Genomic DNA, 26,844 nt, shown 5'->3' with positions numbered 1-26,844 from the left:
ATATCCAATATATTTATAGCATTGCAGTATAGCATATGTTGCTGCGAACATCTCAGCCAAATTTTGCAGCCATGAGGCATGTGGAGCTCATGAGGAGCACGAAGTCACATATTTCTCAAACACTCTCTTTTCAAACAAGGCCTTCTCACCTGCTTCGAAGCTGCCGGCAGCTGCCACATTTCATCATATAGCAGACTCCTATACAAGGCTGGTTTTGGCCAATACCTGACATCAATCAAGAAAGGTGTTTGCATCAGTTCGCTTCTTCCTACTGTTACTATGTGTATTTATTGATGCAGTTTAATAAAAAGGCTGACATAAGCAAGAATCTGCTCTCGAACTTTGACAAGAGTTACGCACTACTGGAAGAAGCTGACTACAGTCTGCTCACGCTCGGCCGCGGCCACCTGTGTAGGAATTAAACTTTGGCCACCCTGCTTATCGATGTTGTCGCCGTTGGGCCTCGCTGATTTTGATTATATTTGAACACTCAATCAGCCTCGAAGCCTTGAACCACGTTAAAGTGGAACAATATGTACGCTTGCCAGCATGTGCTCACTCCTGGCCATTCCTGGCTTCGCGTTGAGCTACTGACAGCGCTTCAAAATGCGCAAGTTGGATGTGGCTACTATCCGTCGGTCCGCACTACGTATCATGGCCAGACTGGAGCACATGAGCACGAGCGCGCACTCCAGCCCTGTCGTGTACGAAGCAAATGCTGTGCATACACACTGCAGTTGCATGTAGCTTGTAGCAGTGGTCTGCTACATAGCATAGATGCCGGGGCCACTGCAGAGTGCTGCGACGAGCCCGCTTGCCAAGGACAACTGCGTTTGGTGCGTCGTAGGTGCCAAAATCTGTAGTGGCTTCCACGTGAACATCCAAAATCAAATTTGAGCTGTGTGCAACGGTGATGTTCAGTAGGTGGAGCGTTGTGGGCACACCCCGCTCCGCCATAGCCTTCGCAGTGCAAGGCATTGAAGAAGGAGCGGGAGCACCACGACGACAATCACAAACTATTTTTGAATGCCAAAAACTCCGCTTTTGCTGAGTGCATTGAAGTTTTCTGTCTCTTCTATGTTCGTTTCTTGTTTTTTACATGCTATTATTTGACGATCATGAACAGCCAACTATCCTGAATTTCAGCTCTAGCATTGAAGTACTTTTTGCTGCAAAGCATTTCTGAAATAGTCTAGTTAATTATCTTGAAGGGGCAGCGCAATAAGACGAAGACAGAAGGCAGGAACACAGAGGACAGTGCGTGTTCCTGCCTTCTGCCTTCGTCTTATTGTGCTGCCCCTTCAAGATGTTCAACCAGTACCAACTCGCCCAAATGTCGATCCTTCTATAGTCTAGTTAAAACAACTAGTGCATGTCTTGACAAAAATTATTTATGGGTCTCTTTAAGGTCGTATTTCAGTGTTTAGCACAAAGTAATCATTCCTGTGGAAACTCCCATATGCTTCCAGTTCCTCACTTTTACCGGTATGGCTATTCCATAGTGATCAATATTCAGTTCTGTGGGTGTACTTACACAGTTTCAAGGAGATTAGGCAGATAGAAAACGTCTGTTTGGAAAATTTCTGCTTGCTTTCCAGAGAAACTACTGCATTTTAGGCACTTCAAACAGCAGGCTTCCCATTGTGCTGCAAAGTAGCAAGTCCTTGAAAAATGATGGAGAGTCCCTTTAAGCGTCTTGACAAGCTATTTATGGTTTCCCTTCTGTGCTTTCTGCAGCACATTGTGGATGGGTGCCATGCTTGTCAGTGCTTTGTTATACCATTTCATAACCTTGCTGTATTTACCAGGCAGTCTGTAAACATCTGTGGCACTTGTTGCATTGTCCTTTTTTTAAATTGAAACACAGAATGATTACAGTAAAGGAGGCCATAATTGATCATTCTTAGTGCTGAAGTAAACAAGGTTCCATAATACGAATAATTGCTCAGTGGCAACTCACTGCAGCAGAAAAAACAACTCAATTAAGTTTCATATATTAGTGATCCTCCAAGTATTGTTACAGTTTCCGTTTAAAGGGGTCGATGCAGCACTGCTCTTTGACCTCCCTCTCATTTTGGTTCATCAGAATATTTCTTTGTATAACCCCTTAAGTCACGGCATACACATTTGTGGACAGGACTTACTTTTGTCATTACTGTGGAGTGGTTGCAAAGAATAGACAATGAACATTAAACTTTGAGTAAATAGGAACATTGTTTTCTTAAAGTACACCCATTTCACTTCTGAGTGAGATGTATTGCTTCAGACGTCTGATTTGGTGAATGCACTACCGTGTTTGACGGGACGACTGAAATGGGGTGTTTTGCTAGTACTACTTGCAAAAGATTTTTTCCCCCCTTGTTGTAATGTTTGCACCCCATAATCAACCTGTGCATGTCATTCGACCGAGCCATTCAATATTTCTAATGAAGAAACGAAGTATAAATTAAGCATATGAACGTAGCAATAAATTATTATTAATTAGTACCTTTTATGATGGGTCTTTATAAAATGCACAGAGTCATTCTCACCCCACCTTGACTTGCTTTCTATGGACTCTCCAGCACCTTGGCAAAAAATTATGTGAATTTCACACATTTATCGAGAGTCGATTGTAATTCCTGACTGAAGGGGATAAAGCAGCACGCAAGTGGATCACGCAGAATACTCATCACTTTCAACCATTTATAAAGGAGAGAGTGGAGCACATTCATTTGTGCAACAGCAAACAAAAATAAAGCAGTGCAGTACGGCCTTTCATGACTGGTAGAGTATTGCAGGTATTGCACGTGCTGCGTCAAGCTGGACTAAGCATTGACATCAAATGATGAGAGGACGAGGAAGACAAAGAAACAGCTGCATCGGTGCTGCAGATCCCCTTACAGCGCACCCACACCAGGAGGAAATCACAACTTGTGCAGTGAGTGTGCACATAGCATGAGCAATACGTCAATGCTTAATGCAATAGCACAGTGGGTGTCAATATCATGGGAGCTGGAACAACTTTTGCTCTGGTGGTACAAAACAATCTTGCTCCACAGTAGACGTCAGTATGCTCAGCGATATATTTTATCATATTTGGCAACACACTGTAACCTGAAAAGCAATAGTGCCACTGGTGGCCTCAATGCGACATGTAGAGGTTGCAATCACCTCTGTTACACAGGGGCAAAGAAATGCCACTGAGGTTCAGGGCAAAGTAGGGTGAAAGTGCACTGTGTATGCTACCTGCAAAGATACAAGTCTGATGGCAGTGGCTTAACGACTGGCTGCTCTAAAAGTTGATTCTCTCCACTGCTATCCGACCTGTTCCAGTATAACCAACTGCAAAGCAAACCCGCATCCAGGTAGAGCGATGTTCAGCATAACTTCAGTGACAAGAGGAAAGATTTGTTTGTTTGTAATGAAATCCTTGCTGTCACCCTGTTGCCTGCATGTGTCCCAGTAGGTCCCATGCAATGGTTTACGCCTCTCAGCCCTTTCGCAAGAGAGGCACTCACTGCAAACAGCCCTCTGAAGAAAGCAGGTAAAGCGAAAGATGTACATTCACATGAGAGTCGTCTCATCAACAGCAGCCCTGTGCTGTGATCGAGCCTGGAACAGCTCCCGTATCAGCACTGCTTTCTCTCTTTCCAGCTGCGCAATCACTTCACTTTTCTGGCTCACTTCCTGAAAGCAAAGATAAAAAATGGGGGGCAGGGGCTGCTGAGGTAAGGCCATTTTGAGAGCACCAATAAAAATCAGAATTATACTATCAGTTCAACCTTTTCTTGATGCCCGAGAGCAGTGTCCCATAAATAAAAGTTCAGTGAGCCTATACACTAGGAATCCATGCTAAGCATGTTTACAGAGCAAAATTTATATCTTTTGCCAGGTATGGCATGGAATGATGGGGTGAGGCAGTTCTTAATTTGTGCGTACCTCAGTTAAGAGATGGTTTTGCTCTTTCAGCCGCTGAACTATGGAGTTTTGATGAATGTCGTAGGGTGGCGGCTGGACAGCCAAGTTCATGTGCGTTGGGAAGCCCTGAAAAGAAAAAGTTTTCTGCATCATTTATACCATGAACTTAATCCTTTGCGTTCATGTGTCGAGACTGCTCCAACACACAAAAATATCATTTGCAGTCAGATGTCGGGAGGCACCCAACATACATGCATGCAGGTTTCTTTTTGGTATTGTTGCGGGCCTTTTGGGAACCTTTTCAACTATATTGTGATTGCAGTTCACAGTGTTCGACTAAGAGGACATCACTTTTTAAGTGGCATACTTGAAGCAATATATGCTTTTTTTGGTGCGAAGCACCAAGAGAACGGTGACATTATCTCCACATGGGTTTTACAAAAAGGACTTGCATGAGCTTAGAAAATCCCAAGATTAGTTATTTTAGAACATGTCCTCAACATGATAGCAATGAAGGAAGTGGTGATGAGGACACTAGAAAAAATGTTTCCTGTGGCTTTCACCCACAAGGGTATGCTGGCTGTAGACTGCACAAGAGTCCGTGGAATAAAGATTATCTGAAATAAGTTACTATGCATTTGTACATTAGAGCAATTTTTCCGCAAGACATCCAAAATGCATGAAGTAATTCCTGACTAGAATAATTGCAAAGTGGATAAATGCTTATGACCACTAAAGGCTAATGCAGTACACTACCATACTATAAAGATGTGGATATCTTGCATAGAGATGTGCTCTAAAGCAGGTAGCAAGAGGACATCTATCGTCCTTTTTTTCTGTGTTCACAACAAAAATGCATATTATATAAATACAGGTGCTCACACAGCTCTACATACATTATTCAGTAAGCACAACATATCACATATGGAACAACGTGGTACAAGCTGCACTTTGATTTAATAGGTATAGGTTGAGCAACCATACACACTTAATATAAAGTGGAATCATTCATTTACAAGACTGTTCCACAGATTCACCGTGGGCTATGAGATACTGTAATCGGCTTCAGGCTGATTTTGGCCAACTGTTGTTTGTGCAAATGCACCTATACCTAAGCTTACAAGTGCAAGATGGTCATATGAGGGAGAGGGACATGACGTAAAAAAATGGCAATTTCTCGCCAAAAAGTGTGTTTCGAGTTTCTTGCAGTTTTAGGGTCTCCAATCATTGTAGAATGCACATTTATATTCTTAGACAGGCTGGTAGTGCCTTGGGTAAAAAAAAATTTACCGTGACCATTGTTTTGGAAGTGCATTTGCAGTGCAAGCAAAAAACTTAGTATGAAATGGCTATACAATCATTGTAAAGGTTGTTTTCCTCTCTTTTTTATATGCTCAAGCAGTGGTATCAAGGGTTCAACAGGATGCACGTAAAGGCTGATGAATGAAGTTAAAAGAAACAAATTTTGGGCAGTGGCAGCAAACAAGGTGAAACTCAATGCACTATTGGTGCAGGTGCTGTCACTTGACAATTTATTGCCACACGAGGCTTCGTGCCATCATCCGTTTTCACGAAACATGCAGTTTAGTGCCCTCAAACAGTTTACAACTGCCGTTCTTGGAGCATGTTGTGCTCCGATGGCGCTTCACAATCTTTAGTGTGCACATTTACATCTGTTAAATGGCTGGCCCCAAGTTCAGCCCATACCAAAGTTTTGGAAACTAGCATTCTTTTGCAAAGCCAAGGGGCACAGCCTGCGGCAGTAAACCGACCATGTGCGGAAGTCACTCATGCTCTGGACTTTCCAGGCCACTGTGAGATATTGATGCAGTGTTTCCTTCCCCGATGCTGAATGCGTGTGTTTGGCAAGCTTGTGGGAGCTATGAAGGTTCACAATTTGCCATGTTCCTACGTGTGCCACAGAAGCAAGGAGAGCAGATGCCTTTTTCCCCTCTTCCCATGTGGGGAGCCTGACCACTTTTCTCATGGTGGAGCAACCTGCTTGCAAACCAGTTGCAAACGTAATGGTCACCTGGCCACGAAGCCCCACGTGCCCATTGGACAGAGCAAAGAACAAGGCAGAACATCCAAAATCGGCGTGGCTGGCGAACGCCGGTAAAAGGAGAAGACTGCGAGCCATGACGGAGGAAGGACCTCAGGTAAACATCTCGTTCCGATCCTTTGTTGTGCCCTGCCACTGTTCACTTTACAATTGACCCTGGAAAACATTGCATTCAAAAGGCAAGCAAAAGGGAGTTGGCCGTCAAGCCTATGCCTTGCACACAAAGGCGGTTTGAGAGAACCCAAGTCTACAAGCTCTGGTGTTTCTAATGGCTGCAGCCCTAGCAGTCTTAGAATGCTGGCCAAAAAAGGGATTCAGGGCGTACGATGTGCTAGTTAGAAAAGGGGTTTGACAAATGCCCATCCATGATGTCAGGAAACGCAGCAGAGTATGAGAAAGTAGCTAAAAAGAAGTGGAAGGTTGAAGCTGTCGCGTGGTTAGTGTGCCACGGGGGCACGGGCACACAGAGACGGACCGACACGTACACGCTGCTTCCCCAGACGAAAAGGGTCACCCCCTCTTTATGGGGCTCGAACATATACACGTATAAGTACACACAAGTCACAGGGGGCGCTACACTCTGGTGGCAGCCTAAGGTGACTGAGCTGTGGCAAAACTCTACATCTCCCCCCCTGAAGCCTTGAAGGTCAGACGGGAGGGACTCGAGAAGCCAAACGGGTCAAAAGTTTCACAAGTTTAAACAGTACGGCAGAAGAACAGGCCGGCAGTAACATGTTCGTATCACACAGTCAATGAGGGCCCCGACTGCAGGGGACTGTTGCACAGACTGTCCAAGGGGGCCCGCTGATTCCGCGACGTTGGCAGGCTGAGGTTCCCGACAGGGAATTTGCTGCTGTAATGGTGGTTCCTCTCTGAAGACAGTAGGTGCAAAAGCCACTAGGCGATGCCGGTTGCGCTGTAGGGTGCCCACCTCACTGTGTTTCAACCACGTAGCTTCTTGGTCTTTGCCCCAGACTGAGGACCGTAGCCTGCACTTGATCAGGTTGCCCAGATGCTGACCTGTTTGGAGTGGCGGTTGGTTTCGTGCTCCATGATGCCCATTTTAGTTGTCAGCTTGCTTCTGCTTGTCAGCCACATCCTTGGCGACGACATCTGTCGTTGGTGGCTAGTTGGGATGTAGCTGGGAGTCTTGCTTTGGGACTCTGCGTCTGAGCTGACGTCCCATCAACAGTTGGGCTGGACTAAAGCCGTCGACTCCTGGAGTATCCCGATAGCTGAGAAGAGCCAGATGAGGATCCTTTGACTTTCAAAGCAGCACGACGCTGCAAAAGCCGCATTGTGCGACAAGAATAGTGGGTCGTTGTCTGATCTGACTTCTTGTGGGATTCCATGGTGGACAAAGACGGTTTTGAGGGCGTCAATGACTGCCTGTGCTGTCATGCTCCTCAGGGTCACCACCTCAGGAAACCTTGAGTAATAGTCCACCACCAGAATGAACGTCTGGCCGTTGAGGTGGAACAAGCTCATTCCGAGGAATTCCCAGGGACGTCCAGGTAGGGCCGTGGAGACCAGGGGCTCTGCAAAATTCACGCGGGTGGAAGCGCACTGTTTGCAGCTGGTGACAAGAGAGGCGATGTCTACTGAGATACCGAGCCACCAAACTGACTCCCGAGCTAGGGCTTTGGTCCTATTGATGGCCCGATGACCTTCGTGAGACAGCGGCAAGACCGCCGGCCGAAGGGACGATGGGATGACTATCCGGGTGCCTTTCCGCAAAACACCGTCACAGACAGAGAGCTCGTCTGCCACAGAGGCGTACTTTGAGAGGTGCAGTGGCGGTATCTTGGACTATTGTGGCCAACCGTGCTGGCAGTAGGAGGCGAGGGCCTTGTACTCACCATCAGACTCTTGTGCCTGTCACACGTCTTTAGGGCTAAGTGGCAAGACTTCTGACATGCAGCCGACTACCTGTGCTGCAAAAAGTTTGATAGTGTCTAGGGGAGTGGGTGCCTTGTGGGTAATGCACGACAAAGCATTGGCCGTAGCTAACAGCTTTCTTGGCACGTGCAGCATACGGAACTGGTATCACGTGGCCTTCAGCCGTAGTCTCTGAATACAAGGCGGCAACATGTCCAGTTCCATCTTGCCCAGAAGTGTAACGTGTGGCAGGTGGTCACTCTCGACATCGAAGGTGATGCCACGGACGAACTCGTCGAACCTTTGGATAGCCCACGTCATTGCCAAAACTTTTTCGGTCTGGCTGTAATGCTGCTTGGTCTCGGTCATTGACCTTGAAGTGAATGCGACTGGGCAGCACTCTCCAGAGGGTTGCGACTGCAGACACTGTAGAGACGTACGATGGGTGGTACTTGGCCATGCACCCATCTGACATCAAGCATTCCTTGATTTTCTCGAATGCTGACTTTTGATCATGCTGCCACGCCCAACTCGCAGACTTGTTCAGTAAGCTCTGATGGGCGCTGCGACGTCCGAGCTGTGTGGCAAGAAGATCCACCATTCCGAGCAGTCTTCCAACGCCAGCGACGTCTATTGCAGCTTCCATGGCTCTGACTGCTTCGACCTTGCCCGAATCCGGCATGATGCCCTGTGCTGAGACAACGACTCTGAGGAAGGTGACCTCTAGTACCGCAGAACGACACTTGTCCTGGTTCAATGTGATACCTGCTTTTGCAAGGTGAGATAGCACCTGGCTCAGCCTGGCGTCATGTTCCTGGCGGGTGCGTCCAAAAACCAGAATATCGTGTCATATTGGCGACTCCTCCTTGGCCCTCCAGGATTCCTGCCATCTGTTTTTCGAATTACTCTGGTGCGGAGGTGATGCCAAAGGGGAGCCGGCAAACACAGTATCGGCCATATGGGGTGATGAACGTCGTAAGCTCTTGGGAATCTTTAGAAAGCTTCACCTGGTGGAAGCTTGCGGTCACATCCAGCTTCGAAAAAACTGTTGCATCGCCAAAGGGGCCAAGGACTTGCTCGACAGTTGGGAGAATATGTTGCTCCCTGAGAACGACCTTGTTCAGTTGAGTCAAGTCGACGCAGAGCCGGTAGGAACCATCGCCTTTCCCGACCGCGAGACCGGAGCACCATGGTGTTGGCTTGTTGACCCTGCGGATCATGCCTGTGCCCTCCAATTTGTCCAGCTCACAGCAGACGATCTCGAGCAGCAGGATACAGCATCAGGTTTCGACCGGATGTTGTACTCGTCCTTGAGAGTGCTCAATCCATTGAAGAGGTCGGCGTGCAGCATTGCTTTTGGAGTCTTGAGTTGATCGAGAAATCGAACTACTTGGAGGGTTTGGAGTGCTGGCAGTCCCAGATGAGGCACAGTGAGAGAGTGAATCACGTAGAGGTGCTGATGGCTTGTTTTCCCTTGCCACCGAAGTCATGCCAGATACAAGCCCAGTACGCGCAGTGACTGTCCTCCCGGGCCAGTGAGCAAAGTGCCATCTTGGTCGAGTTTGGCAGGCAACGTAGGAAAGTTGCTGGGAACAGCTGATACTTCGGCTCCGGAGTCGAACTTGAACTGCGCTGTGTGTCATGAACGATGATGTCGACGGCTGCGGCGGGCGTCCCGATTGCGTGCAGGGGAATGGAGTGGAGCTTGTTCTGCTTGAATTTCCGCGAGCGGCATACTTCAGCAAAGTGGCCTTCCTTTTTACAGAAGTTGCAGGCGGAGCGCGGGCCGGGCAGTCCGAACGTCGATGAGGCGCGCGGCCGCAGAATTCACATGTGGACGGCTTGCGTGAGCGCTCTGCTTGCGGCTGCGGCGAACAAGGCTTAGCTACGGAGCGACGACGAGAGGGAGCTTTGGTGGCGTCGAGGTTGAACTCGTGCGATTCTGGGGCATCGCCTTTTCGCTGTCAGCGTCTTCGGATTGACGGGCCTGTGTCCCAGCGTCCTTGAGTGTCAACTTCGTGTTTCGGCACAGCTGATCCAAGAGACAGGAGTCGTGGAGGGCGATGACGGTTGGGTCGCGTGCGAGCCTTTTCTCGATGGCAGCTGACGGATAGTGACAGCGCCTAACCATCCTGCGCAATTCTGCACAGTATGCAGTGGCGTATCAACAGGGGGGGGGGGGGGGCCCGGGTGGACAAGGGGCCAGGGGGGGGGTGTCATATACGTTTAAAGACACCCCTCTTTCCGCCGACTGCACACGGGGGGGGGGGGGGGTTGGCAGAAGACCTATGGGCCCCGGGTGCTAGACGACCTAGCTACGCCACTGACAGTATGTGTCAACGATTTCGTCGAGTAGCTGAACGCGTCTGTGGAACCACAACGACTCGTAAAGCTAATTTGCCGGGTGCACGAAGTGCTCAGTGAAGCGGGCGGCAAGAGCTCGTGGCGAGTGCCTGAGCGTCGGGCGAGAATGTCTCGGGAAGCGGGCGTGCCTCTGGGCCCATGCAGTGCAGTGGCGAGCGTACCTACATGTCTTCCAACGCTTGTGTCAGTCCTGAAACCACTGCGTAGTCTTTATAGCGGCTGAGCCATGTCGCCCACGTTGGCGGGTTCGCGAAGTTGAACGGTGCCGGTGGCTGGAAGTTGACGCCGTACAGTTTCGGTGGCTTGCCGGTCTCGAGGGACATCTTGGTGCCTTCCTATCATGGTGAGGGCTAAGGCACGGAAGTGTCATCTGTTCACTTGTGACACCATGTGCCGCGGGGGCACGGACACGCAGAGACGAACGGACACGCAAGTATACGCCGCTCCCCCAGGTGAAAAGCGACGAGGAGGAAAAACATTTATTGTGCTCTAAATTTATGTAATTTTCGCAGTCTTCCGACGGCTTTTTACATCTTCTGATGGTGTCTTCCGTCTTCTTCAGACAGGGTCGGTTCTCCTAGTCCAGGGCTCCGCTGAGGACTGCTGTCCAGTGAGCTCGCCGTACCAATCCACGGTGGATGTCCAGGTTGTCACTGTAGAGCATCCCCCCCCACTGCTCTGCACTCGGGTTTTCTACTCTGGATACCTGATTGTTCTTCTGACAGGCCCATGTTATGTGGAAGAGGGTTGGCTTATCTCCGCACCATGGGCATGTGTCACCGTACTGTGTGGGGTAAGCTTTGCTAAGGGTGTTTAGATTGGGGAAGGCCCCTGTCTGCAGTAGTCTCCACCCTACTGCTTCTTGTTTGCTTAGTTCTTTACATGGCGGTGGGTAGTATTTCATTCTCACCCCCCTATGGTAATTTAGGATTTTTCAGTAGCTCAGGGGGACTAGGTTGGTTTCTTCGAGCTATCCTATCGGCCTCTTCGTTCCCTGGAACTCCAGTATGTCCTGGTACCCATACTATGACGTGCTGTAGTTGTTTGTTTTTCTGTTGCGGATCACTCGAGCAGAGTATGCGGACTGCTCTGCGACTGATTCTGCCGTTTGTGTAGTTACGGCATGCTGCTTGCGAGTCGTTTAGTATAGTTAGGGACCTGTTGGCTCAGTAGCCCTCCGCTGCTGCAAGAGCTTTTCAAATTTTCAGAAAAGGAAATTATCAAGTTAACAACATTGTAACTTAACAACTAAAAAGGATAATCCAATTCTGTGAATTGCATCTAATAGTACATCTAAAGCGGACAAAATTGATATGCTACACATGAATATAAAACAATTTAGTAATATGGAAATACAGCTTTTGCAGAACCCTTGTAACCAACGTAACAAATTCACATAAGATGTAAAATTACATATCGAATTTGTCCGCTTTCAATGATCTAATGGATGCCGTTCACAGAACCGCGATATCTGCTCTTGATGCAGAGCTATGAATTTGCAAACTTCATCCTTCTAATTTTTTCAAACGGTCGAATATTTGAAAATATTTTAAACAAAATTCAGGCCCTAAATCGAAATTCCTCTTCCAATAGTCACTAGAATTTATCTTTCTCTCTCAGATGCAACAAATTTCATTAAAATCGGTCCAGGAATAATCTCAGAAAAACGTTTTTGCGTTTTACATGTTTTTGAATAAGCCGTGTCGGAGTTGGGCCCGAGCTAAAGCTTCCTCTTAAAAGAGGCAGGAGTGAATATATATATATATATATATATATATATATATATATATATATATATATATATATATAGACAGAGAGAGATAGAGAGAGAGAGCAGATATGGTAATAAACTTCCACAAGGCAAGTCCACAAATGCAATGTTATGAAGAAATCATCACCGAATAAGTGCCTCAAACTTAACATTTTGTGTCTTTAGAACAACTTGGACTAAAACATTAGTACTTATACAGTTCATAAGTCTTTTGCATGCACACACACAACAAAAAGGAACATCCGAATATGAACAATAACATACATCTCTTAGTGGAGCAATATCAGTAATCTTTCAAAATGTGAAGCATTGTAAACAGGAAATAATGCAATGGATGCCAATGAAATCTTTCAGGTGTAGATAAAAGCACAAGCAAGTGAAATAAATTGGAATGTAGTAAGCATGCGTTATGTGATACCAAATGATGGAAGGAAAAAAATTAATAAAAGAGGGAAATCAAGTGTATTTTTGTTGTCGTAGTTGGGTCATGAACGATTGAACGTGTGTACAGTTTACCATGTCTGCAGACAGAACACTCCAATCAGTGATGGTGCGTGGAAAAAATTAATTTTTGAAAGATTGTGTCTTGCAGGAATACTACCTGAATTTTTTTTGGATGCTCGGATCGCATTGGTCAGCGATGAAATGATTCTATATAGGCGTTTTTATTTATGTGCAGTTCATCATGGTACAGTAAGAACATAAATTTTAATAGATCATGCTGTCGTCTTGTTTGCAATGTATTCAAGTCGGCGTATTTTAGAAGTAAACTGGGTGATATAGAGGAACTGTAGCGATTAAAAACAAATTGTATTGCTTTTCTTTGAATCATTTCAAGTTTCTTAATATTTACTTGGCTGTGGGGATGCCATACCACTGATAAGTACTCGAGGATTGGACGGATGAAAGTTTGGTACGCAATTAACTTCAATTTTGGGGTCGATCTATGCAAGCATCTTCTTAAGAATCCTAGTTTCTGCATAGCTTTCTTTTCAATGCAGCAAACATGATCATTCCACTTAAAATCTGCACTGAGCACAACACCTAAGTATTTATAGGTATTAAACAATAGTTTATGGCCATTGATTAAGTATTCATACCGCAAAGGGAGGTGTTTACGTGTTATGGTCATAACCATCGTTTTCTTTTCGTTAAGCTTCATTTACCAGGTTGCACATTAAGAAGATCTTTTCATTAAAGCTGTGTTTAAAAGAGCCTGGCCATGTGGGCTACGTATTTCTAGGTAAAGGATGCAGTCATCTGCAGGTAACCAACCTTGAAGTAACTGGAATATCATGGGTGATGTCAATAAAGATTAAGAAAAATAGTGGCTCAAGCACTGAACCTTGAGGAATTCCAGACTTCACCGGTCGTGAATCGGAGCATACGTTTTCAACAGAAGCTATTTGACATTGATAAGAAAGGTAGGCCTCAATCCACGAAATTAAAGCATCATTTCTCAGTATAGGTTTAAATTTTGCCAGAACTTTTGGATGCGATATGCGAGCAAATACTTTTTCAGTCTAGGAATATTATGTCAAAATGACTTTGTTTATCTAGAATAGCTACAATATCCTGAACAGTTTCCAGAAATTGTGTAACAGAGAATTCTTTATGGAAGCCATGCTGCTGGTCGTTGATTAAATTATGTTCCTCGAGAAAAACTGAAAGGTGCTTGAATATGATGTGTCCTAGAACTTTTGTGCACGAGCACAACCGGGAAATGGGTCTATAGGAAGAAATGAGGGAGAGTTAGATGTTTTTGGTATAGGAATAATTTTTGCATACTTCCAATCGTTAGGAAGCTCACTCTGTGACAATGATTTCTTAAAAATAATGCGCAAGAACTTCGAGCACCATTCAGCATATGTCAGACAAAGCATGTTAGGTATGCCATCAATACCAGATGACTTTCTTTAGATCAATATTAAGGAGCAATGACAAGATCCTTTCATTAGATACTGAGATGTCACTTATTGGTGGAACATCATGAGCTGTTTTTGAACATGGTTTTCTAGTGTCATCGTAGGTAAATAATAAGCAGATGAACGTATCAAATGATGCTGCAATTGCTTGTTTGTTAGTAACACTAGCCCCATTTATATACATATTAAGAAAGCACTTCTTTCTTGGAGAAAAATGTGGCCAGAATTCTGCTGAGGACGAAAGTAAGAAGTTTTCCAAAGTAACGTTACAATAGTAATCTTTTGCTTTTTTGATAGTGTCTTTCAACTGTTTGCACAGGATGCAGGCTTTATGCATGTTAGTGAAAGATGGGTTCTGACGCCTTCCGTCCCTAGCGAACAACTAACTTAGTAATCCACGGGCTTACATTTTTTATTACTTTTACTTTTGTTGGTATGTGATCATGAACACACCGCAATACAAGGTTCTTGAAGAAACACCAAAGACCATCAACAGACCAATTGTTAGATTCAGAATGTATGGCAAATCAAGAAAACTATAAGTCTAATGTTGTAGTGTTTGTACATCATTGGTGCGCGAGAAAACAGACCATGCATTCTTCCCTCTTTCTTTATGATACTTTGTTAAGGTTAACGCTTAAGTACACCAATTTATGATCCCATATTCCATCAAACACATAGGTGTCCGACACTCCACGTAACATACTATTGCTAACAAAAAAAATATCCAAAGTTGAAGCATTGGTATTCTGGATGCGGGTGGGTTGCTTAACTAGTTGGGTTAGATCATGAAAAAGGACTATATCAACTAAGCGTTTAGCTGCATTTGATAACAGTGCAGGAAAGTTGGTGCCCCATGTAACTGAAGGGACATTAAAATCACCACCTAATATTATATTGCTACAGTAACCGCAGACGGTAGAATTAAATTCATCCACCTTATTAAAAAATGCTTTATCTGTGTCTGGGGATTGGACGCATTCGAGACCTGGTATATTGGCTTATCTTCCAACTCTTAGCTTTTCTTCAAAGCAGTTTTGGCTTAGTTTCCCACAAGGCGTATTTGCTGTGATGCCATGACACATGAGATGGCCACTTGGGAGCAGGATATTGCAACATTTTGTCACTTACTCCTGCTTACTTGATGGCGTTATGTTGCTACATCAGGCTGTGCAAGAAGTAGCAGCACAGCGGATGACTGAGCTTCTTGGACTTTATCTTCTGGAGCTACTGTGAACAATGCCTAAGCCTATAGCAACTAGCACAATTTAATGTCCTGCTTAACCGTTCATGAACCAAACAAGCATGGCAGAAGTCTGGAGCAAGTGGCCTGGTGCCAGAGGATGCAACAAAAAGCTTCAGCCTGATACACGTGTGTGACCATAGTACTAGAGGCATAGCAGCACTGTGAATTACCTCTCATGATGTAGCACACTCAACTACAGTGCATGGAAAACATTCTGAACTCCAACTCAGTAGTACCCTGCAGCACCATGCTGTGAAGGGTCGCTGAGGGTTTGTCATTGCATGGCACATATAGTAGTGGTCGCAACAAACTCTTGTTGCTCATCCACACAACAACAATAGACACACTGGCATATGCAGTAGTGCGGGAATAATCTTTACGAGCTACAGACACTGTTTTAATTTATGTGTCTAAGATTTCTTTCTTTTGCATGCCAAGGTGCATGAATATTGAGATAACAGTTCTCTGTTTCTGCCCACAATGTCAGACAAATGGGCAGGAAAACTGTTCACAATTAACATGCTTTATTATGCCACCAAGAAACAGTTAGACCCATGACTGTGACAACAAAGTCAACAGTTATGGCAAAACACCACAGTGAACAGCAAAAGTCGGCGGCTGGGTAGTGCCCTGCCTTGTACAATATACGTCAGGTTTGTCGCGCATGGTGTCATTTGTGTGGTACTGCTCAAAAGTCACTTTTTATACTAAGGTAACATAGCAAGTAGCTTCCAACACATTGGGATAATTCAGGGGAAAGAAAATACCTGGGAACAAAGTGGTCACATATTCTGTCATCAAGAAGGCAGCAGCACTTATAAATGTGAGTCAATGCTCCTTATAACATGCGACTGCTGAATGAATATGAGCGAAGGGGGAGAGTATAATGGCCACCCAGAAACCTCTCAGGTGACGGCAGAGGCAAAGAGAATGCATAAAAAAATATGTGGATCCCACGCACTGTAGGAACCGATGCAAGCGAAGGTTTCTTTGCTGTTTGGTTTGACTATCGATAATTTGCAGTGATGTTGACGTCGAATGTGTAATTTCTTCAGCATTTAGTTCAATATGAGAGTGGTGAGTCAATGTTAAACATTACCTTGCCTGTACCGGTGCTGTTTGTCTTCATAGTACACAAAACACGCAGAGAAACATGTTTGGTTGAGGCGTTGTTGCGCAACATTGTCTATAATCTCCGAGAGGTATGAGCATTACCATTGCCTCACATGGCACATCGCATCATGGCAGAAGTGTTAAACTTTAATTGAATTATGGGGCTATACGTGCCAAGACCATGTTCGGATTATGAGGCACACCACAGTGGCAGACTGGGGATTAATTCTGACACCCTGGTGCTTCTTAATGTGCACCTAAATCTAAGTTCACAAGCGTTTTTGTATCTCCCGTTTAAATATGGCTGCCATGGCCGGGATTTAACCCACAACGTCGAGCAATGCGCAGCTATCAAGCTAATATGAAGGGCACAGAAGTGTTGACTTCACGTGCGACCGCTTCTGCAGTGTCGCCTAGACCCTACGGGGTTTTAATGCGGCTTTGCATATGCAAGCCCTGCATCAGTTATTCGTTTGGCAAATTTGCATGGTGCATATTTTTCAGAAATAGCAGAAGCATACCGTACCATACCTTCAGTTTGCCTGCAGCTGCTGTTTCCTTTCCTTTTCATGTCACCTTTTCCCACTCCCGCCCTCTTCCCCTGTATAGGAAGTGCGGAAGTGACAAGACTGTTACTCATTTTGCGACAGCATCGGTTCTACCCATTCTCTGCCTCCTCTACCCCCTCCTCTCTACAATTCTATCTATGTCCACTCTGGGCTAGCATATTAGTAGAAAGGTAAGTGCTACAGTTTCCGCAATGCTTTTGAGAGGGTCACTGATAATTAAAACTGTCAAGAGGATAATGTGGCAACACCCAGGGAGCTCCAAAGGGCATCGTGAATGCGATAGAAATCTTTGAACAAGTCTCTTGTGTCGACTTTCCTCTCTGCCATGATCCTGCCATATATATATATACACACCGGCATCAAAGATGAACGGGTTGACTGGCCGACATCAAGGCAGCAACATCTACGGCGTCGGTGATGAGGAAGATCAGACAGGCATCAGACTCGGAGATACGTGAGACAATAGAAGCTTGTAAGAACACTCCTTTGTGACGGCGCTGCAACCATAGGCTAAGGGTTGCCAGGCTTTCCTACAGTTGCTACAGTGCGTGGGATCCATATATTTTTTTCATGCACTCTCCTTGCCTCTGCCCTCACCTGAGAGGTTTCTGGGTGCCCATTATACTCTCCCCACTCGCTCATATACATTCAGCAGTCCCATGTTATAACGAGCATTGACTCACATTTATACGTGCTGCAACACGGTGTGCAAGACAACAGCAGCAGCAGCGCAAAATATGAAGGAAGAGGCAAAGAAAGAAACAAAGCATTAAAAGCACCTTGCCGTGCTGTGGTGCGCCATTCACAGCTTCAACTGGAAGAATGAATTGCGCGAGCTGGATGCAGGAAGTCATCACATGTGCAAGCCAACAATGAGCAAACAGGGTGCAAACGAACAAATTCTTGATGACATTTGCCTTCCTTATTGGTCAGCAATGTTTGTAGCCTCCACAGTGCTGTGGGGAACTAGTGAGGTGGAGTACAGTGTTGCTTAAACTTTTTGCCAAAAATAAGGAGGAGCCAAGAACATTTCAGGGTGTCTACCAAACTGACATTTCAAAATTTCCTGAGTTTTACAAGTTTTCCCCCGAGTGCCATTGTGAAATTCTTTGAGTGACACAGAACCTTGTTTTATGTCCAGACGGGCTGACACCATGTCACCAGATGCTGCCACTCTCTAATGAGCATGTTAAAAAAGTTAAAAAAAAAACTTCATCCAGTCTGACCAGTAAGGAATAGTGTCTATTTTATTCAAAAAGAATTAAGAAGGGAGGGGTCAGTAAAATGCACAGCGAATAAAATATATCCTAAAAAATGGTAATAATAATAATCATCATCAGCCTGTTTTATGTCCACTGCAGGACGAAGGCCTCTCCCTGCGATCTCCAATTGCCCCTGTCCTGTGCCAACAGATTCCAACTAGCACCCGCGAATTTCCTAATTTCATCGATCCACCTAATCTTCTGTAGTCCTCGATTATGTTTCCCTTCTCTTGGTACCCATTCTGTAACCCTAATGGTCCAACGGTTATCTAACCGGTGCATTACATGACCTGCCCAGCTCCATTTTTTTTCTCTTGATGTCAATCAGAATATTGTCTATACCCATTTGCTCTCTGATCCAAAACACTCTCTTTCTGTCTCTTAACGTTATGCCTAGCAATCTTCGTTACATCGCTCGTTGCGCGGTCCTTAACTTGTGCTCAAGCTTCTTTGTCAGTCTCCAAGTCTCTGTCCCATACGTCAGCACTGGTAAAATGCACTGATTGTACACCTTCCTTTTCAATGATAATGGTAAGCTTCCAGTCAGGAGCTGGCAATGTCTGCCATATGTGATCCAACACATTTTTATTCTGTGAATTTCCTTCTCATGATCAGGGTTCCCTGTGATTAATTGACCTAGGTAAACGTACTCCTTCACAGACTCTAGAGGCCGACTGGTGATCCTGAACTCTTGTTCCTTTGCGCAGCTATTTATCATTATCTTTGTCTTCTGCATATTAATCTTCAATGCCACTCTTACACTCTCTCTGCTAAGGTCCTCAATCATTTGTTCTAACTCGTCTGCACTGTTGCTGAATAGAACAATGTCCTCGGCAAACCAAAGGTTGCTGAGATATTCGCTGTCAATCTTTACTCCTAAGCTTTCCCAGTTTAATAGCTTGAATACTTCTTCCAAGCACGCAGTGAATAGCATTGGCGAGATTGTGTCTCCCTCTCCAACTCTTTTTTTTATAGGTATCTTCCTGCTTTTCATGTGTAGAATTAAGGTAGCTGTAAAACCTCTGTAGATATTTTCCAAGGTATTTACATAAGCGTTTTGTACTCTTTGATTACGTAATGCCTCTATGACTGCTGGTATCTTTACTGAATCAAATGCCTTTTCGTAATCTATGAAAGCCATATAGAGAGGCTTATTGTACTCTGCGGCTTTCTTGATGACCCTTCTACTGACATGGATGGGATCCGTTGCAGAGTATCCCTTTCTGAAGCCAGCCTGTTCTCTTGGTTGACTAAAGTCCAGTGTTTCCCTTATTCTATTGGAGATTATTTGGCGAATATTTTATATAATACTGGGAGTAAGTTAATGGGCCTATAATTTTTTTATTTTTTAACTGCTCCCTTTTTGTGGATTAGTATAATGTTTGCATTCTTCCAGTTTTCTGGGACCCCTGCAGTCGACAGACACTTCGTATATAAACCGCGAGTTTTCGAAGCATTATGTCTCCTCCATCTTTGATTAAATCGACGGCTCTTCTATCTTCTCCTGCTGCTCTTCCTCGTTTCACATCTTGTAAGGCCCTTCAGACCTCATTACTAGTTATGGGAGGTGTTTCTGTATCCTGTTCATTACTGTTTCTAATTGAGGTATCCCGACTCCTCTGGGTATTGTACAGGTCAGTATAGAATTCTTCCGCTGCTTTTACTATACCTTTGAGATTGCTGATGATATTACCCTGCTTATCTTTCAGTGCATACGTCTTGGTTTGTTCTATGCCAAGTTTCTTTCTCACTGATTTCAGGCTGCATCCATTTTTTATGGCTTCTTCAGTTTTTCTCACCTCATAGTTTCGAATATCACTTATTTTCACCTTGTATATCAGTTTTGACAGTTCTGCGAATTCTATCTTATCTCTTGAGTTGGACATTTTCATTTTATGTCGTTTCTTTATTAGGTCCTTTGTTATTTGGGAGAGCTTGCCTACTGGTTGCCTTGGTGCCTTGCTTTCCACCTCAATCGCTGCTTGTGAAGCCAACCTAGTTACGGTTTCATTCATCATCTCTATGTTCTAAGGCTGCATATTTCTTTGCAAGTACCAGCCTGAATTTGTCTGCTTTTACCCTTACTGCTTCTAGGTTGACCTGTTTCTCTTGACAAATTCTGCTCTTTCTCTCTTCAAATTAAGGTGAATCCTAGCCCTCACGAACCTATGATCACTGCACTTTATCCTACCTATCAAATCTACATCCTGCACTATGCTGGGATTAGCAGTAAGTATGAAGTCAATTTCATTTCTTGTTTCACCATTAGGGCTTCTCCAGGTCCACTTTCTGTTGCTACACTTCCTGAAAAAGGTGTTCATTATTCAAAGCTTATTCCTTTCTGCGAATTCTACCAGCATCTATCTTCTAGTGTTCCTAGAATCAATGCCGTAGTTGCGAATTGCTTGTTCACCAGCCTGCTTTTTCCACACTTTTGTATTGAAGTAACCCATTACTACAGTATACTGAGTTTGCTCTTTTCTCATCGCTAATTCAACATCTTCGTAAAACTGATATACCTACTTCCTCATTACCGTGACTGGATGCTGGCTTGTACTACCTTTAATCTATACCTCTTAAGTTTGATTACGACTACAGCTCCCCTCTCGTTAATGCTGTAGAATTTGTCAGTGTTGCCTGCTATACCCTTATGGATAAGGAATCCTACCCTGTATTGCTTCTTATCTAGGAGACCTCTATAGCAGAGGTCATGTCCGTTATTCAGCAATGTGTAAGTCTCACCAGTTCTTCTAATCTCACGAAAGCCGATGATATCCGATGATGGTAATACCCATTGCAAATTGAGTCAAACTTTCAAATACAAATAAAAAGATACATACAGAAGCAAATATTTTCAAATATGAGCTATTTCTATCAACGCATAGCAAGCTCATTGGTATGAGGCCCGAACTTTGTCACAAGTGAGGATCTCTCTCAGCAGCTGGAAAGTCAAACTCAACTATCCTGTGCACAAGGCCTCAGTGTTGCGTTTCACTGCTTCAAAGAGTTTATTTTGGTTTAGCTGAGGGACCCGCATCTCGGCATCCTACACTTTGTTTTTTGAGCCCAAGCTCCTTCAAAGAAGTGGAGGCATGCTTCCTTTCCCATTCATTTCTAAATGTGTCGGCGTTTTCTGTTCTCGTCCTCCTTCCGCTGTGCTTTCGCCACATGGACCATTTGAAGCATCCTCTTGGTCAACATCATGGTACAGCCAACGTCCGATTTTTCAGATTCCCTACGGGCCACGAAAGCGTCCAATAAAAATGAATGCAAGTGTTGTAGTGCCTTTAGGGTCTTACATTGCCACAGGCACGTCCGAAAAAGCTCTGAAGGCCTGCCAGTACAACACTTATTAGGCATATCGGTGCTCATACTGAGACAGGGGACGGCGGGTGTATGCGTGTATAATGAAGGAATACATATGTATTGTGTCCCGTGACAATTGTTCCTTCCTACGCTTGTTAAGCACCACAGCAATACTTCGCGTATGCTTCACCGCTAAGATTTCTGTATTGAGGTGAAGCTGACTTTCAGGAACCGCTATTGCGCAACGTGCCATGCTTCCGAGCCATTCACGAGAATTACATAGTGGAGTCGGTGCCCTTGCTGAGAGCGGCGAATTCTTTCAATGAAAAACATGGCACCGAACGACAATAAGCTTAATAGCGAACATTTAAGCAGCGTGACCTAGCGTTGCTGCGGCGGCTACAGGTGCTGCGGATCTGCGTGCGAGAGTGCCGGTTCGAGGGGGCACGATAATCAAGATGGCGGCGGTGGTAAACGGCATTAATCCCTTAATAAGGGATTAATGCCGTTTCGGACGTGTGGTCACGGCGAAAAGTCCGGAAAATCAAACGGAGAAGTGTTCTTGCGTCCGAAATTTCAGAAGTGTTAATACACGGACTTTGTGGAGTACGTGGCGGTGCCGCGAAGCCGTTCAAATTATCAGACATGTCCGGAAAATCGGTCGTTGACTGCACTGGCAACTACTCTAGCCGATGACACGGCGTCAAAGACGATTAGTTACGATTCCTCTCTGTTACTCGAGCCAGCATTTGCACGACTTTCGTTCCCTTTCAATAAAACTTCAACTAAATTTCCTTGATAGAAGCACCAATTCCCTGAGTATTTCCAGACTATTCAGAATCTCTGAGAACTCCCGGTTTTCCTGGTTGATAAGACACCCTGTATTTTCTAGAAGATTACATTGCCGATTACACTACTGTGCTAGCAGGTGAGAGCAACATCTATTGCTCACTGTATCTTCAGTTGGGTGCTCATAGGGAATTGCCATCATCCAAAAGGTGCCTTACGTGTCTGCGTTGCCAGTGTCGCAGTAATACAATAACATGATGAACAAGCATCACACTAAAGCTCTCCGATAGCTAGTGCTACGAGTTGCATGTGCCTCCCCTGGGCTGCCCTGAGGAATGCAAATTCAACGAGGCAAGAATTTTAAAGGCACTTGTATACTGAAGTTTAGTGCGCACTAAAGAACTGTAAGTGACTGACCATTCTGGAGCTTTCCACATGATGGCCATCATCATGCACATGAACAGCATTGGGATGCAAAAGCCAATCGAAAAGTTTTTGGAAATTCAGCATAGAGGAGTAATGTGGTCAGCTGCTTTACTTAGTATATAGGGTGGTGTATGTACGAACAATTGTGGCCCGACTCCATGTTGATGCACTCTGCAGCGAGAAGCGCATACTGTCACAGCTGCACGTCGCATGAATGGTACATGAAGGGACCATGACAATGCCCCCAGCCATAAGTCCTTCATCATTACCAACTTCCTGGCCTGAAGCAACACCCCAGTGGTCCCCTATCCCCTTTACAGTCACAACTTGGCTCCGTGCGACTTCCTTTTGTTCTCCTGACTGAAGAGAGCGCTGAAAGGAATTGGGAGACCGTGGAAAACATCCAAAAGCATGTTACAGTGTTCCTGAAAGACATTCCCATCGAGGACTTTCAGGGTGCCTTCCAGGCATGGCAGACACGTCTCCGCAAGTGTATTGATGCGGAGGGAGAGTATTTTGAAGAATTTTAGCTATTTGTGCAGGTTCGGTCAATAAATCTATTTTTTTTCCAGAAAATGTGCATTACATTCATAATAGACCCTGTATGTTTGTGCAATAAGACTAGGAAACTCTCTGAACAGCGACGACACGATGGATCTTCCATATCAACATGTGTGGACTCGCTGTGGATTCTGTCAAATACAGGGTCTCTTCTTAGTGCTTCTTAAAAAGTATGTGAACTATAGGTGATTTGACTATGTGTATGTGTCATGTGCAAACATATCGGATTGCAATCATGCATATTTTTCACTCCGGTTTTCGAGGCGGGGCAGCATGCACAGATTTAGCACTTTGTTGACATAGAATCAGCACAAGTACCTTTACTCTCACATATGTCACTGCATAGCCACCAATTTACAAATGTGGCATGTACACGAGGCCTCACTCTACTATGTTTTCATTTTGTAGGCCGCTTGTCAGAACTCTTTGATGACTGCAACTTCAACTGGGTTCCTCCAAAACACGTAGGGTTTGCACTGAATGCACCCGCTGTGCAGCGCTCAACAAGTGCTTGGGAATTAATTTTAATTGAAAAAAAAAAAAAACACCAGCCTTAGTCGTGAAGAAAGGCAAAGCACGAGTTTAAAAATGCTTGTTTACTAGTACAATAATTATCACTGTGTTGGCCGATACTTATTACTTCAGCCATGGCTCATGCACCCAGCCGTTTGACAGGAGGTTGTGCCCTTCCAATGCATTCTGCAACTTCAATTGATCCTTGCTAAAAAAATCTGGTTCACAAAACAAGCAATTCGTAAATTTCCGAAAGCACTGACGCAGGACCATTCATTCGTAGCACAGTTGCCTGAGCCCAGCACAACAGGGTCGACACTGCATAGCTTTACTTATTCAATGTATCGGACCCTGTTGCTTCCATGAGCATTGTCATGTAGTCACAACAATCTGTAGTCAGAGTAGCATTCGTTGTTGCCAGTGCATGCAGTAACAACATACAAAAAATGATCAACAGTTTCAGCGCAACATTGGCATGCTGCCCACAATGCGTCGCATTGAGAGTGTACACATGTGTCTCATGCATACACCCCCATTAGCGCAAAGGGAGTGCAACTAAGTGAACATGCTTTATGCTTAATTTCTGGAAAAGTGAAGAAAGATGGAGCACTTTTCAAAAGGTGCCCCAAATGAGAAATACTGCAACATGATCTGCACACGTACCTTGTCTGAACTGTCAATCAACGCATTAAGATGTTGGTTAGCATCCAAGATTCTTGCCAGTTGAAATCTCAGTCTTTCATCTTGGGCATCCATGGAATACTCCTGTTGAAGATAAAGAAACATGCTCACACGCTAGCAACTTCATAACAAGGGAGAAAGTAACAATATCTTTACTTGCAACATGATTCTGTAACTGCAAGAGCATACTACCTGGTGAATCATCACAGTATAGAAAGAACATACTGCACATTCATTCACCAGGCGCACTACTAAGCAATATGAACAAACACTACAAAGCACCAAATTCTAGCAATGTCTTAATGCAGCAAGCTTTCAGACACTTGTGGCAGCTGGCCTTGATGAAGAGCAGTATATTTTCTTGAAAGAAATTGTAATGCTCTGCACATTGAAATTTTTGTCACATATTATATAACAATGAAAATATTCTTTTCAAACACATTGGCTTCATACAAAGCAGTAAAGTGCAACAGAGCATCTAACAGCATATAAGGTATGCTCAGTTAGGCAATGAAGCATTGCAGAAATAATATGTTGCTTACTGGTGTTGCATGACACTTTCCAGCTTGCTGGATTTTTTCCTGAACAGCACTGATGCGCTGTTGGTACCACTCTCTAGCTTGCTCTATGGCCTGCAGACCTTGTTGGAGTGCATCCTTTTCATGCTCTAGTTGCTTCATACGCCGCAGCTGCGAGAACCAAAAAAATGTCATTCGCCTTACTTACACTTGAATCGCAACCGTCATTAATACTCCCAAGTATGGCAGGCACAAATGCAGAACTACACTTGCTCTGTACCACTGTGTGCTTTAGAAGCTACTTTGACAGTATTCTTCATGTTCCATTATTTTAGATAAGAATGGTCACAGTGCTTTGTTGCAGTTCATCTGGTGACAGGAACTGCAAACACTTATTTCACAGTGTTCATGCTTAAGTTTACCTCAAGAATGTACTACAAAAGTCCGTGCACCGAGAAATTAACAGATGCCATTACCATGTTATACTCTATTCCGTGACCAAGTGTGTGCCTACGCGGTTCTTTCTTCTTCGGAAACTTGCGCTCTGGTGTTGCTGTGTGAGCTGGTGCAGCTGGCAGAACACTTTTCGCTTTGCATGAGCCTGCAGATAGACAGCACAGTGTCACTAGCATGTGCACATTCCTGGTTATATTGAGAAATACAAAAAAGCACATACTCGCGTTATCGTCAGGGCCCTGCTCAGGGTTTTTGTTCTCCTTTAGTGCATCCGGATTGCGCCTGTGGGCCTGCGTTGGTTGACTCTTGGCCAGCTCGGAACTCAAATCGGGAGTTTTGCTGCGTACCCGGCTGAATCTCAATATCCCCGAGGGCTCCGCCGAAGCTTGCTGAGGCCCGTGGTGCAGCCTGTTGTCACTGCGATAACCCCTTAGCTTGCTTGGCAACTCCCGAGCATTCGTGGGGGCCCGACGTGGATCGCTAGACATCCTTGGCGGCTCGGCACCCGTCGTGTTTTGGAGGTGCGGCACACTTACGGATCTCTGGTGCGTGGCCACAACACCGGGCCGTACCGTCGCCGTGTTGGAAGGCGGCCGAACTGCCGACAACTTATTAAGGGACCGGTCTGAGCCACCGTAAACCTTGGCCGAAGGCTTTGAAAGGGCATTTCCTTGCCCGTTTGACCTTTCGACACGGTCAGGGAGCGGCACGGACGAAGGCCGTCCTCTAGGTTCGGTGACCTGACCCAGAGTTTGTGGCGGTGCGGGCGGCATGACGCTGCGATGTCTTTGCAGAACGCCCTGCTGGGCAGGCTGGCGGTGGTTCGACACCCGATGACGGAGCAAGCAGATCTTTAGCCCAGCACAAAAGCGCTCGAACGTCAGCTGACCATTCGGCGGAGTGACCTTCTGCAGGGACTCGATCACGCCACTAGGAACAACCGAAGATGTATTGTCGTCGCGACGACTTGCCCAGCGTGCCTCTATATCCTTGATATTGATGTGACCAGCCTTCTGATCGTCCATAATATCAAATAAAGTCTTCATGGCCACCACAAAGCGTTTAGGTAAGTCGTCCAAGGATGGTTTGATGTGTCGCTGAGTCGAACTTGTCATGTTTGCCAACGTCCACACCGTTACCACAGCAGAAAAAATTGCAGACAACACCTGTGCGATTGTTCGTCGCGCAGAACCACTGGATACCTAAAGCATAGAGGCACTGGATAGCTAAAGCATAGAGGAGGCAATGCTACAACCAATTTTCACTACCTCTTGATTGCCAAGCACAGACTCAAGACAGCGGAGCGAGGCGAGTTGGCGGAGTGAAGCCTGGTGAAGCTGCTGGTCGAGGGTAGCGGCTTTCTCTATGGTAGCGGCATATAATAATGTAGCGGCAGCAGCGGAACGGCGGGCATCGCCGGGATGGCCGGAACTGTTGCCGTTGCACCGCTGTTGAACAGGCCCTGCAGGCCGCGCACACTCTCAAGTTCTAGCGATCGCCACAG

The 26,844-nt window shown here is 45.3% G+C and overlaps 1 protein-coding gene across 1 annotated transcript; it reads right to left on the bottom strand.

The window, feature by feature from the left end:
• Positions 1-1,342: 1,342 nt before the first annotated feature.
• On the bottom strand, positions 1,343-26,844 carry LOC135917571 (suppressor APC domain-containing protein 2). The gene is made up of 6 exons (XM_065451125.2): positions 25,561-26,844; positions 25,361-25,485; positions 24,909-25,055; positions 24,349-24,450; positions 3,922-4,026; positions 1,343-3,669 (listed from the first exon to the last, which is right to left on the bottom strand). The coding sequence occupies exons 1-6, from the start codon at positions 26,453-26,455 to the stop codon at positions 3,547-3,549; spliced, it is 1,497 nt and encodes a 498-aa protein (XP_065307197.1). The 5' UTR covers positions 26,456-26,844; the 3' UTR covers positions 1,343-3,546.

The sequence above is a fragment of the Dermacentor albipictus genome, chromosome 5 (genome assembly GCF_038994185.2).
Source record: "Dermacentor albipictus isolate Rhodes 1998 colony chromosome 5, USDA_Dalb.pri_finalv2, whole genome shotgun sequence".
NCBI classification, from domain to species: domain Eukaryota; kingdom Metazoa; phylum Arthropoda; class Arachnida; order Ixodida; family Ixodidae; genus Dermacentor; species Dermacentor albipictus.
This window is presented reverse-complemented; position numbering and strand designations above follow the sequence as displayed.

Bases quoted from the DNA above. Each gene is read 5' to 3' on its own strand.
- LOC135917571 (XM_065451125.2), bottom strand. From the start codon at position 26,455: ATGACAAGTTCGACTCAGCGACACATCAAACCATCCTTGGACGACTTA. The intron at 24,451-24,908 runs GTAAGCAACATA...TATCTTCAACAG, and splicing joins GAAAGTGTCATGCAACACCA to GAGTATTCCATGGATGCCCA. The intron at 3,670-3,921 runs GTACGCACAAAT...CTTTGCTTTCAG, and splicing joins AAAACCATCTCTTAACTGAG to GAAGTGAGCCAGAAAAGTGA.